Source organism: Macrotis lagotis, chromosome 3, assembly GCF_037893015.1.
Source record: "Macrotis lagotis isolate mMagLag1 chromosome 3, bilby.v1.9.chrom.fasta, whole genome shotgun sequence".
Classification (NCBI taxonomy): Eukaryota; Metazoa; Chordata; class Mammalia; order Peramelemorphia; family Peramelidae; genus Macrotis; species Macrotis lagotis.
The window spans coordinates 244790163-244804491 of record NC_133660.1 but is presented as its reverse complement, the minus strand read 5'-3'; the positions used below and the strand labels follow the sequence as shown (position 1 = coordinate 244804491).

The 14329-nt window shown below is 38.6% G+C and overlaps 1 protein-coding gene across 9 annotated transcripts in view; it reads right to left on the bottom strand.

Annotated features, from left to right (window-relative positions):
* NAV2 (neuron navigator 2) overlaps window positions 1-14329 on the bottom strand; it is a 436581-nt gene that overhangs the window by 70768 nt on the left and 351484 nt on the right. For 7 of the 9 annotated variants that reach the window (XM_074230361.1, XM_074230362.1, XM_074230365.1 and 4 more), the window contains 3 exons: window positions 5229-5520; window positions 3639-4341; window positions 724-1188 (listed from right to left, as the gene is read on the bottom strand). In XM_074230361.1, the coding sequence (XP_074086462.1) occupies window positions 724-1188; window positions 3639-4341; window positions 5229-5520 (1460 nt within the window). The remainder of the gene's footprint in view (window positions 1-723; window positions 1189-3638; window positions 4342-5228; window positions 5521-14329) is intronic. The other 2 variants (XM_074230368.1, XM_074230369.1) reach the window with 1 other exon arrangement.

Sequence of the window (14329 nt, the reverse complement as noted above, 5' to 3'; positions counted from 1 at the left end):
TTAGCGCCAAGAATGTTGAAGAAAGGGAAGTTGTTAAATACAGTAATCAGAACATTTTAGTTTTCCAAAAGCTACTGTTAGTTTTTTCCTCCCACTACAAGAAATTCACCATGACTCAACACCCAAATGAAACACTGCCCAAATGGAGCCCTGGATTTCTAATTTTCAAATTCCTAGAGTTCACAATCCTTCTAGTAGGGCCCCAACCATCTGCTTGCTACTGTAACAACCCAGCTACCCTAGGGAACTACCCTAAAGTTTCCCGGAAGCCTATTAAGGAGAACAACTGTTCTCTATAATACACAAAGTACTTTGAGGCAGAATTACAAGAGGGAGGGAAGAAAAAAAGTTGATCCAAAGGGGGATAAAAAGAACAAAAATGACTCTTAGAAGGATTTCAAAGGGTGAATACCATTTCAAAGGGGAAGGAATTACACCAAAGTCTTCTAGCAGCTGTGAGCATTGAGGATGACCAAAGTTAAAAAGACAGCAGAAAGTATATTTTCATATTTAGTGTAATATCAGACTGGTGAGAAATCAGTTTGAGTGTATTATTTGGAAGCCATAAAGGTATCAATAGATAAGAAAAGAAAGAGATGCAAACTTTTCTTTTTAAAGGTTAATTCACTTTTGGGGACTCCTGCTACAAACTTCTTGACTTTTTAGAGTGCAGTTACTCTAAATAACTTATGATGATAAATCAAACAGAATGGAAACACTAACCTTTCTGACAGTGTGGTCTTAACACTGTTGGTTCTTATAAAGGGAGTGAGGGAGTCATCCTTGGAAGAGATCAAGCCAGTGGAAGAATTGTGACTCAGTCCCCCACCGCTGCTGAGGGAGATGTCAATGGATTCACAGCTGGTGTGAAGGCTGCTAATGGACTGGTATCCAAGGCCGTCCTTGCTCACTGCCGAAGAGCTGCTAGCATTGGTGCCCCAGGTGAGACTATTGGAAGGAGCAGAGTGGGCTGAGCTGGGGCTAGAGGCTAATGGAGACTGGTTCAAGTCTGCATTCTTACTGTACAGTGGGCTACTGCTCCCGCTGCTCAGAATGCCACTGCCAGAGGGGGACTCTAAGTTGCCTTGTTGGGTCATAGAAGCATGAGGATTAGAGATGACCACTGAATTTTTCATACTTTCAGTTGTGGTGATGGACACTTGTTTAGCAGGCTTTCCACCAAAGAGTCTGTGAAGAGATAAAGCATTGTGGGGGTTGAGTGCTCAGTGCCAAAGGCAAGGAGCTTTCAAAGAGGTTGGTGTGGAAAAGGAGATAGCAAGAATCTGCAGAAAGGGGGATGCCTTCTACTTTACCAAAATGGCTAAATTTATGTTTTTTTTTTGTATTTCCAAGGTCTATCCTCCATATTCTGTGAAAATGATTTAACTCTAAGTTAAAGGATGTGAAGAACAGAGGTGTGAGGAAGACAGTGTCTGATTTAATATCCTTCCAAATCAGGTCCCCATCCCATCACATTTTCAGTTATTCAATGAAAATGCAGTAGAGCATTTTGTAGATGTTGGAAATACAGAAGATTCTATTATTGCCCTCATAGAGCTCATGATCTAGTAGGAGGAGGAATAAAGCCAACACAAATTACTCTAATGATGAAGTGAACATGTTTATTATGGCCATTTGGGTTTTCTAGGTTGTTAGATGAAGTTTGTTTTTCCCAGTCTTCATGCACAATCCTTGGAATTAGGACACTGTCTTAACTGCCTAGATCCACACTTGGAAGCCTGGGAAGCATATCTTTCAAGGATCAATGAATAACAGAAATGTTTGTGTTTGTGGCACCTGCTGCCATTATAATGACTAGAAAGCACCCATCTGGCATTAAAAGTGGCTATCTGAACCTCAGAATAACAACTGTGGGCGTATTAAGTAGACAACAGTCCTTACTAGTCACATGGGTACCAGTTTGCTATCTTCTCCTACAGATCATATGCCCAACCTTGTTCAATTATCACATAATTTTGTACTGTCAGACCTAGGGCAATGGTGGATGCAATGAGAGAAAAATCATGGTCTCATGACAGGTTGCCAGTATTCATTAATTTGGCTGCCAAGGAAAGCACACATTATATAAATTCAAGAAATATATCTCACCAGCAAGTGTTTGTGTGTGTGTGTGTGTGGAAAAAAATCAAAACCAAATTTTTATTAGTTAAATATTCAAACATCTTCTAGGAAGAGCAATATCAAAGCTATAAAAACATCACATCACTGATTTTCTTGAAATCAGTTACAGGATTTTAAGGTGAGTTTGGTCTCTATACCCAATGCAGTCTCACTAATTTCATTTAGCATAAAATTATATTTTATTATCTTCTTAGTGTAAGAAAACTAGTATCTAATGACTAATGTTTTTAGGATACAGGATCTTTTCTCAATCAGACAATTAAGGATCTAATCAATTAAAAGAAAGGAAAATAATATTATCAAGTATAAGATTCCTCCAGTAAGTTGAAAGGTGCTTAGTGTAGTGTGTAAGAAGCCACATGCATTTTCAAGTCTGCGATTATAGGAGCCTATGGGTCTAGGAAAATGCCTTTGTAGTTACTAAAAGAAATTTCAACACAAAGTAAATATTACCTATAATATATTAAGTGAGAAGCAATAAAATGTTTCATTTACTAGGCAATATATTGGAACAACAAAGGGCACAAACTTTTATTCCCCTGCTCAAAAATTAGTTCTTGAAGTTTTAAGAATCAAGTCTAGGCAAGTAAGAATAAGTGGTAAATTGCTTCATTATACCTTTCATGGAAATTACTATTTAGGAAGCCCTTTCAAATGTTCCTATTCATCAAAAATAAATTTCATTCCTTATTTGCTATGGTGGGGTCTCACCTCTCTGGAAAGCATAGGAGATATGAGAGGGAAGATTAGGGGGTACCCACCTACCAATATTCCCTTACCATAACAGCATGATGATGGCATAGGGAAATAAGGAGACAACCCAGTGCTAGCTCAAAAGTATTAGAACAGTGATAGAAATAAAGGGATCATATCATCTCTCTCCCTAGAGAAACTTTACTCCAATGTGGGAAATGGGGATGCAAATTGGCTTTAGAAAAACATAAAGGACATAATTCTCCTTTCCCAGAATCCCTTCTAATCAAACAACACATTTGCCTCTTCTCCTCATCCTTTTAAAAAAAACATTGCAGTGCAGGGCAGAGAAAATGAAGAGGGACTGACTTAGCTGAATTAATATCTTGATTAGAATTTTGACTGAATCACAACTTCCATCAAGTACACCAATCATTTTTTTAAATGACCATTTTATGGGACCAGAGAAAACTTTTGTGATGAATCATCAAAGGGAAGAAGATTGTTCTAACCTAGCAACCAAGCCCGAGTTAGACCCAGTAAGTTATTAAAGGGTGGCAAGTCTCTTCTTTTGCCAATTTGAGAATATCTTTTTTTTTTTAATTAGCAGCCCAGGGCACCGAAATGGTCTAAGGCTAAATGTTTTCTTTGTTTTATAGAAGCAATATCCCAAGGGTTCATCCTGTTTAAAAATGAGAAACAGAGGTGGATGAAAACAGCTGGCCTGTTATTATGCAAACTGCCAAAGACAATCATTTCCATGCCAGTTAGCATATTTAAACTGAGAATCAAGATAAACTTACCTTCTTAACGTGGGAGATGCTACATCTGGGTACTTGGCTCCTTGTGGGTGGGTGACTGGAGTCACACTAGATGCTGGCTGGGATGCTGGGTTCACTTTAACCGAGTTACAGGAAGCTACACTTTCATTGTCAGAGGAGATTCCCTTTTCTTTATCTGTCTGATTAATGAGTCCTGGCAGAGAGCTCCCCAAGGCTGCCTTGGAAGGCTCCCTCAGTTTGGGTACAGGTAGACCTGCTGATTTGCTGCTCACATTGGAATCTATGCTACTGGTGCTGGACCTATTACCAGCCCCATTCCGGCTACTGGACTTACTGGGACGAGGAAGACTCCTGTACTGAAGATTTGTCCTCGTGCTTAAGGCTAGATAGCCATCATCCTGGTTCTGGGCTCCATCCATGCTTGTCTTTCGACTGGTGGATCTCCCTACCAGCCCAGAGGACTTTGGAATCTTGCCCAGGGTGGCTGATCTACTGGTGATGGTGGCTCCACTAGCTGTAATCATGGTCAGCCCAATGGTGGAGCCACTTTGCTTCTTAAACCCAAAGGCATTGGTGTTGGCGGTAGCTGTCCTGGTGCTATTGGGAAGAGGCTTTTTGGATTCATCGCCACTGCTGCGGCCTGCATCTGAAGGAGAGCGCTTCACCTGTGTGGTTTTAGGGGAAAGCCTTCCTTTCTCTGATACCTTTGCGTCATCTGTTTTTCCTAAGAGAGAAATCAATGAGTAAGACTCGAAAGTCAAGCCACAGAGGAATACAATCAATATATGAAATACCTTGTGAAGTGATGATATTCCCATGGGAAGATTATTCCCCTCAAGAAGCAAAAGAAACAACTTTTAAAGGAAATAATCTTGCCATATTATTGTGTTATGTTCATTAGAAAATATCTATTTTATATTAACATTTAAAATTCCTTTAGTAAAGAAAAATCACCTGAGCATTTAAATTGAAATTTTTATTCCAAATGTCTCTCCTTATTAGGATCCAAGAGTTGGAAGGAATCTTTGAAATTATTTAATGTAGCCCTCCCATTTTGCAGATGAAGATACTGTAACACAGAGGTTAAGTAACTTGCCCAAGATTACACAATTATTAATTGGCAGAGCCAGGATTTGAATCTAGACTATCTAAGCAGCTGAAATTTGGCTCCAACATTTCTGACTGAACAACACTGAACAAACTGTAATTGTTTACTACACATTTTCCAAAGCATTGACAATAAAAATCTCACAAGCATGATGAGTTTGAGACATCAGTGTAGTCTTTACTTGGTATGCAATTTAACTAATTCAATATATTTTTGGAACCTAAGATAGTTTAATAGGCTGACACAAATAAGTTACCTGAATTTTACTGAGGTGAACAACGTGTATGTGTACAAATACAAAACAAACATGCACAAACATATATACATATAAATACATACATTCATTCATTCATATTTATGCAAGTTTATTACACAATATACTGTAAAATACTTCCCAAACAAACAAATCATGAGGGCCTGGAAAGAAGTTGTTACACGAGTTAGCAGATCTTGGTTTTGAGACTCACCACCCCAATCTGAGACAATTTGCTACTTTTCCTCACCTGTCCCTGGAGTCTTTAGAGTGCCTGCTGTGGCCGAAGTCTTCGTCCTTGGCATGGTGATGCCAACCTGAGCTGACATGCCCCGCCGCCATGAGCCTGTCTGGGAAATAACCGTGTTCTTTCTCCCTGAGGTACTTTTGTCAGACTCATCGGACACATCAGAGGGATTCCGTCGCCACTTGGACCCAGGTTCCATCTTTATGCCACTGTCAGATCCCCCGTCGGATTTCTTGATATCATCACCAGACCAAAGAGAATTCCGCTCCACTTGGGAATGCTTCTCAGTGTCAGTCTGAAGAAAAAAGTAGCCCAGGTTAGTTTTCCCCAGATCTCAGGTTTGAAATGCCACTCGTGAAACTATTACTGTTTTGAAACAGCAAAAGGAAGGAAGAAAGAAAGAGAGAGATGCTAACTATTCCTTGGACATTACAAAATAGAAAGTATTGGCTTTGTGTTTTGAATTACTCCCTCAATTGCCCTGCCCTGTTTGGGTTCAAGAAAGGTGAAGAAAACATAATGCCACCTAAGGGAATTAAGAGGGGAAGAAAATAAGGGGAAGGTATAAAGGAGAAAGAGAAAGGGAAGGTGGCAAATGAGATTCAGAAATAAAAAAAAATAATTCCTGTAATTCACGAGAGCTGTTCAATGCATTCAATATTCAAGCCATTTGCCTTTCCATGTGGCCATCCTCAAACTCCATATGCCCCCAGTATCTCTGTGTATTCAAACATACTCAGCCAGCTTCCCTTTGTTCTCTGGATTCTCTATCACTTGACTGGCAGTTACATTTCTAGATACAGCAGAGAGCTGCAGCCTTCCTTGAGGAGTGAGACATGCAGAGGGGCTGCAAGCTTTCCCCTAATATGCCAGAGAGACAGGAGCTGAAAGGAATGAATTCCAAAATAAGACTTTCTCAAATGTTAAAAGGCAGAGGGGAATGATCAAAGCAGATGGGTGTAGAGTTCAAACTGAAGCTTCATTTATATGCTGTTAACTTATTTTTTTAACTGATGCTTTTTAGTTTTGCATCATCCCTAACTGAGCAGATCCTTTTGCTTTCTCATTGAGCCATCCCCTTAGAACAAAGATGAAAGATGGAAAAAACAATTCAGTAAAACCAAAAAATGTAGCGACCTTTTCCAGTAGAATATATAATATTCTAATCATATACTTCACTACTGCAATGAAGAGACCATAATATCTGATATTTTAAAATGGAAGGGATCTTCAAGGTCATCTAGCCCAAGCTCTTTGTTTTATATTTGATGAAAAAAAGACCTAGAAAGATTAAGTGATTTACCCGATGTCATAAGGTAATGACAGAGCCAGAATCTGACTCCAGATTCATTCCACTGAGTGAGAGTAAGATTATATTCATAGGACGCTTTAAGGTCTGCAAAGGGCTTTCCTCCAACAATCCCTCCCAACCCCTCCCCCACCCAAAAAAGCACATTTAGACCCATTTCACAGACGAACAAACTGAAACTAAAAGAAGTGCCTTCTCAGTCACCTAGTTAATCAATGTACAAATTGAGGATTTAAACACAAGTGTCACAGTACAGTGCTCTCATACCCCAACATTATATCTCAAAATAGTTATCATTTAAATTCCAGTTTTCAACAACAGGAGTAAAAGCTGAGGAATGTACTATTTCCCCCTATAACAGATCCTCTATTTGATCATTCGGGGCATGACTACTCTATGCCCTAACTTATGACTTTGTAATACTTCAAAAAGGGCTATGAGACTCAGAGGAAGAATTCTTCAAAAAGAAGTTTTTACCTGAAAAATAACTGCACATAAGATGATCAATCCTCTAATCTTGAAAGTGGTTCAGGATGCATTACTTCCCTGAAGACTAGAAGCATTCACCACCTGTGATCCTAGAAGAGTCACCTCAGGTTCTTCTGTGGCCATGGATCACTCTCCTTTTTCTAAATTTCTGATCATTCAGAATCTGCACAGTTCATTTGGCCCTCTGGATAAATTACCTTGTTCTGTTAATTATTTGTCACTCTATCTGTGTCTTGATGTTCCATCTGCTTCATCAGGGACTGAGCCTTATACATTTTGGGATTCCCCACAGTACCTTGAATATAGTAATGTAGCTCAAATAATGTTTACTAATTATTTTTTTCTCCTAATATGCCCTAAAGAAGTCACTTAGAATGCGCAGGAGGCTAGCCCAGTGGGGAGAAAATAGGAAATTTGATCCCACGTATTGTTCTCCAGGCAACAAAAGCAAAGTAATAGGAACAGAAAGGAGAAGGGATGTGAAGAACATAATCTCAAGATTTTCCCACCTCAGGCATGGATACAAAGTGATCCCACTCTCCCACTTCTCAATTAGTCTAATAAAAACTTTTATAAAAAGAGGGATTTTCCAAGTTTTCACCCTTGGATGATTTACTTTTAATGTTTTAATCCATAATAGTCTAATTGTGTAAGTTTCTTGTTCAGTTGTTTCAGTCATGTCCTACTCTTCTCATTCCAATTTAGAGTTTTTGTGACAAAGATACTGGAGTGGTTTGCCATTTCCTTCCTCAGTTCATTTTTACAGATGAGAAAGCTGAGACAAATGGAGCAAGTGACTTGGTCAAGGTCACATCGATAATAAGTGTCTGAGGCCTGGAACTAAAGAAATTAAATCCTTCTGGCTCTAGGTCCAGGACTTGGTCCACTGGATCACCAGACTGTCCCCAATTGAGTCAATTCTGCAAATAATTTTTGAGCTGGAAAGGACAGTATGGATAGTCATCTCAGTTCTTCTCCAATCTCCTTTATCACATTCTTGACAAAATTAATAAAGCATATAAAATACCTGTTACGTATATAATATTATAAAACTATATTTCTATAGTGCTCTGTGCACATATTATGTCATTCAATCCTTGCAACAGATGTGTGACCAAATATTATTAGACCCATTTTTTTGCAGATGAAGAAAGGACTCGACATTTGAGAGACATGCACATAATCATGTAGAGTTAGAGGGAGATTTGAATCCAGGTCTTTTCTGACTCCACCTCTAGCACCTTTCCTACAACACCACTGAAGACCTCTACTGCCACAGAATTCACTACCACCAATAGTCAAGTCCATTCCATTTCTGTGCCCATAGATTTAATTGTTATGTAGCTTTGCCTGACAATGACATGAACTGTTTCCTATATATCATCCTTTCTATCCCCTTACCATACCACTGAGAAAATGACACCCCAAAAGGAGAAATTACTCATCCAATGACTCACAGGTACAGGACAAGAATTCAAAACCCAATTCCCAATGCTAACCCTGATGTTCTTTTCTCTAGGTTATATTACTTCCAAACTCCTACCCAGCGGCCTAAGCTGTGTCGTTAGGAGCACAACTGAACAAAAGTCTATTCCCTCTTTCATGTTTTAATAATTCACATTTATATAATGCCTACTCTTTGCCAAAGGGCTTTCTAAATCATCCTCAATACCTGGAGGGGGGAGAAATGCCATTATTATACCCATTTTACAGATGAAGAAACTGAGGATAAGTGACTAGTAAGTGTCTGAGGTTAGAGTCACACTCAGGTCTCCTTGAGTCCAGGTCCTAGTGTTGCCTTTGTTGGAAAGCTCTTTGATATATTCTGGAAAGGATTCTGACCTGTGAGCCAGGAAACCAAGATTCTAGTCCTGACTCTGTTACTGAGGGTCTTAAGGCAAGTTCATTAATCACTGCCTCAGTTTCCCCATTTGTAAGATGAGTGTATTAACAATCCCTTCTTATAAGAATCAAAATGATATGGAAATAAAGAGTTATATGCAGATATGTCATTTTTATTACTATTAGAAATAGTCATTCCTTTAATCTTTTCCTGCTGGATGATCTGTGCATAATTTCACATTGATCCAATGTTCCCTTTATCCTTATGGAGTCACTGGGCCGAAGCACTTGGTTAGGGTGGCCCAAGGGAGGCCAGGTGCCTATCCTATGTTTCCAGATGTCCCATAGCCAGCTGTCTGAAGATGGGAATATCACAGCATGCACAGCTATAAAGACAATACAGAGTACCACCCTCCACACAACCCAGAGACACAGTCCAGTGGGTTTGGTCTTTATTATGGTATTGAATCTGAAGAAACAAGGGATAGCAATGAAAAGGAAGGTGTTGTTTTGGGGGACAGAAGACCTGGGTTCAAAACCAATTTCTTCTTGTCTTTAGACAAGATAGTTCTTCCCTCCAGTTCTCAATTTCCTCATCCATAAAATAATAGAGTTGAAGAAGATAACGCCAAGGTCCCTTCCAGATATAAATATTTGACTAAATGATAAAGCTCTGAAGTCCCTGTTAATGCATTCAAATTTCTGTAATCAATTACAGAGAAAAATAAAATTTAAAGAAGAATGGGTTATGGGGCAGTAGGTGGTCTGATAGAGTATCGGTCCTAGAGGCAGGAGGGCCTAAGTTCAAATCTGGCCTCAGACATTTAATGCTTTCTTAACTGTGTAACTTTGGGCAAGTTACTAAACCCCATTGCCTTGTAAAAACTAAAAAAAAAAATAATGGGCTATATATAACTTATATTCAATTTTTTACCATTCAGGGAGGGGAAAAGAGAATTTCAAGTTCAAAATTAAAAAAAAATGTTAAATATTGGTTTTTACATGCAACTGGGGAAAATAAAATAGTATATATAAAAAAGATGTATGTGCTAGCTTATAGACCATGGGGGATTTATCTACTTTTTGGAAACCCTGAACTTATACCTTTCACCAAGAGCCTTGTCTTATCTGTAGGAATAAATTGAACAAACAAGGCTCTGATCTTTCAATATCTTTCAATATCTTTCAATAAGTCATCCAAATGGGGGATCAAGGAATTCTGAGTGAAGCAGCCAAACTCTGGGAAGTATTGCTCCTTCATTTCCTCAACATTCCAATGATTAATATTCTGAATGCAAACATAAATCCCTACCTCATTCATTTAGCAAACGTTTACAAGATAGATGCCTACTATATATATTAGACATTAAGAGGAATGCAAAAATAAAAGAGGAGGTTAGTAATGGACCTCTGATTTTACAAGTACAGGAAACTCTCTCTACCAATATAGGTTGGGACCTTGATTGCATCCTATACTATTATAGAATTATCTAAGGCTGAGATGTTGTGATTTTTCCAAGGGACATACCTGTGATTTGGTCAGAGATAAAAATCAAACTTATGTCTTTATGGCTCTACTGCTAAGTCTCTATCCACTATGCCATGTTGCCTCTTACAAATAGAGAAAAAATATCACAATGACCTACCCAGAAAAAAAAAGTGATAGTTAACATTTGGTCATTACAAAAATATTATTATGTTAACATTTAGAGCACTGTAAAGATCGGAAAGCATCTAATATTTGAAGTCAGAGGATCTTATTTCAAATCATGTCCCAGAACTTGCTATCAGTGTCACCTTAGGTCACTTAACATTTTTGGATCTCAGTTTTCCTCATTTGCTAAATGAGGGGGAGTTGTGTCACAGAATCATAGATATGGAGCCAGAGGGCTCTTAGAGTCGATATAGTCCAATACCCTTCTCTGACAGATGAGGAACTCAGGTCCAAAGAGTTTAAGTGACTTATTCAGCTAGTCTAATGAATAATTTACAGCCATGGATTTAAACCTAACTCCAATGCCACTGCTCTATTCACTGTTCATGCTGCCTCTAGAAAATGGATTGCCCTTCTCTCTGTGACCTCATTTATGATTTCTTGGCAAAGAGCTGAGAAGTAGAGGGAAATGACTTGTCCAGGGTCACACAGCTAGTAAGTTATCTGAGGTCTGATGTGAACTCAGGTCTTCCTGATTCCTGCTTCAGCACTCTATCTATTGTGCAGGTGGCTCCAAAGGTCTTTCCCAGATATGATCCTATAATACACATACATATACATACACACACATACACACACACACACATGAACACAAAAGTTCATGCCCCCATTCTTCTGCTCTGTACCCAGATATAATCTACCCCCAGTTAATACTGATCATATGATACAGGGTGAAGCTAGGTCAAGGGAACAGATAATCTAGAAAACAGTTAATCCACTCATCGATAATTCACTTCAAGCTTCACAATTATTACCATTTTTCGTTCTCCTCCAGTGTGGCTAAAGAAGCTACTTTTGATATGCTGTAAGCAATAAACACCTCCTAGTTTTTTTCTTTTCTGTTTTCCTCTTCCTTCTATATTTACCTTTATAAAAGGGAAAGTTTCAAAATCTAAATCCTCTTCCTAACCAACTTTCATTACCCTTTATTTCCTATCATTTGACATAAGGATTTGTATTCCTGGGTCATATCTAGTGTTTAAAAGAAAAAAAAATTGTAAAGGTACCAAATTTCAGGATGAATAGTTTCAAGAAAAGTGACTGCTTTACTATTTGAGCAAGTCACCTAACACCAAGGAATGACACTGAACATTCATTTGTGTAATATAGGAAAGGGAGAATGGTAGCTTGTAAAATCCTCTGAAATCAGCTGTTTTAAGATGCTCCCTGATTAAGGAACAATGGGAAGTCATTTTTTAAAAAATCCTGACTATATTGGTTAACATTAATTTAGGTTTGCATTGATTTCATTTATCATGCTTTCATTCTAAAAACTTTCTGATGAGATGCTTGCTTGCTTGCTTGCAAGGTGAACAAAAGAATATTAAGGATAGAGCAAAGGAGGCCACTCTTCAAACACAAGAGAGGGCATCCTGAGCAGTGACTAGATTTGAATATGTCATAGGGAAAAATGACTTCCACACTCTACAGATGTTAACTCCGTAAATCTTGAACAGAAAATCCAACATGGGCTTCCCAGCCCAGGAACAAAGACTGAGGGAGTGATACACTACACAATTTAAGAGCAGGTCTTGCTCCAATCTGGTAACAAAGAAACAAAAGAGAAAGCCCACACTGAAATCCTTCTCTGTTGAGTTACTGCTTATTACCAGCTACTCTCAGTCAAAAGCCTTTATAATTCCAAATTCCTTTGGCTCTACAACCAGCTGTCTAAGGACTATCTTGAGGCATTTCTTTCCCTCTTGGGACTGGTATGTGTCTCAGGAAAAGGAAAACTGGAGGAAACCTACAGCATTTTAATGGATGGTTTGTGCGAAGGGAATATTTAGATTCTCTAATTTTTCTGATTGGGAGGTGACTGTGCTGGGACCATATCCCAGAGTATACAATGTACTGTAAAGATTTAAAGAAAAATACACTCTTAGCACACACACACACACACACACACACACACACACACACATACACACACACACACACACACACACACACACACACACACACTGCTCAAAATGAAAACATGCAGAGACAGGCAACTCTGGAGGTTATACCCAATACCTCTCATTAGACAGTCATTGTTTACATTTTTGAGAGATTTAATCATATGTAAACCCTCACACATCCTTTATTCAGCACTATTCTCAAAGAAAATGGGCACTCAGAACAAGATTTTTCTACAAAAAGGGGGGCTACCTGTAGAAAATGAGGCCAAAGTTGATGGAGTTGGGTGAGGACATAAAAGGAGTAAGAAGATAGTGGAAAACTCAGCCCTATCTCAAACCCCTCTGGGAAGCTTTACTGGCATTAGTCATATACTTAGCCTCCATGACTATAGTACCAGTCATATGTGTTCGGTAAATAAGAACTAATTATTAGAGAGAGGGGCTTTGAAACCATAGGACAGATTGGGTCTGAAAACATCTGTCTATAATTCCTGTTGTTGGGGGATCACTTGTGTTTAACAGTTCTGAGTTACATCTGGGCTAAAGCTGATCAGATGTCTACATGTCTACAAGATGGTGCTAATATGGTGAAACCCATGGGAGTAGGGATCCACCAAGCTGCCTACAGAAGGGAGAATTGGGCCATGTCAGAAACAAAGCTTTTCCTGACAAACAGTGGTAGAATTAGGTGCTTGTATCTGGATGAGATAGGAAGACAAAGTCTCGAAAAAAAATTGAAGAGGAGACTGAAGAGAAGAAGGGAGAAAGGAAAGGGAGAGAAAAAAGACAGGAAGAAAAAGAATCATAGGCACAGAGATCAGTGTTGGCAGAATAACATGACTAAAATTAGGAATCTTCATAAATCAAGAGATTAGAGTTTTTGTCCTAACCCAGTCAATGACTATGTGGTATATACCTCAGTTTTCTTTGGTGAATTTATGGAAAAAATTTTGGATTAGGGACAAAGTTGCTATTGCTCATTCATATCTGACTCTTCCTGACCTTATTTGGGGTTTTCTTGCTAGAGATACTGTGTAGTTTGCCATTTTCTTCTCCAGTTCATTTTACAGTTGAGGAAACTAAGGTTAGACAAGGTTAAGTGATTAGCCCAAGATCACACAGCTAGTATCTTATATCAGATTTGAACTCAGGAAAGATGGCCTTTCCCTGATTCCAACCTCAGTGTTCTATCCACTTGGCCACCCAAATCCCTGCTCTGATACTTATTAACTATGTGGTTTTGGGCAAACCACTTTACAATTCTATATACCTCTTTTCTTATCCATAAAATTAGGGATTGGAAAAAACCCCAGTGGTCCTTTCTAGTTCTGTATCTATGCTTTTATGAACATTTAAAAATTATTTATTTTAATTTATGAAATGAAACAAAGATTTCCATAATATAGCATACTTAAAAAAAAACACTTCAGGGAAAAAGTGAAATAAAACTTAGTGAAAGTATTCCCTTCAGAATGCACTTCAGCAACAAATATGATGTAATATCCTTCTAGAATCATAAAATGTTAAAGGAAGAAGAAAGAATATCTGATTCAAATCTCTTGTTTCAGAAAAGAGGAACAAAAATCATCTGCCTGAAGCAAAACAGACATAACGTCAGAGCTGAGACCAGAATTTAGGGTTACCCAACCTAGATTAGGTAACTCTAATTAAGTTCCGACTCTAGTATTCTTTCCACGGCTTTTATTATGTAAGACATTAAACCTGACTTCCTTTCCTTAAGCCAAAGTTAAGAGTTAGGAAAAGCCTCCCAGAGACCAGAGCCCCTTTGGCAATGATGGACTCATTGGACTTGGTCCACCAGCATATCACCCATCCCCACCTCCCC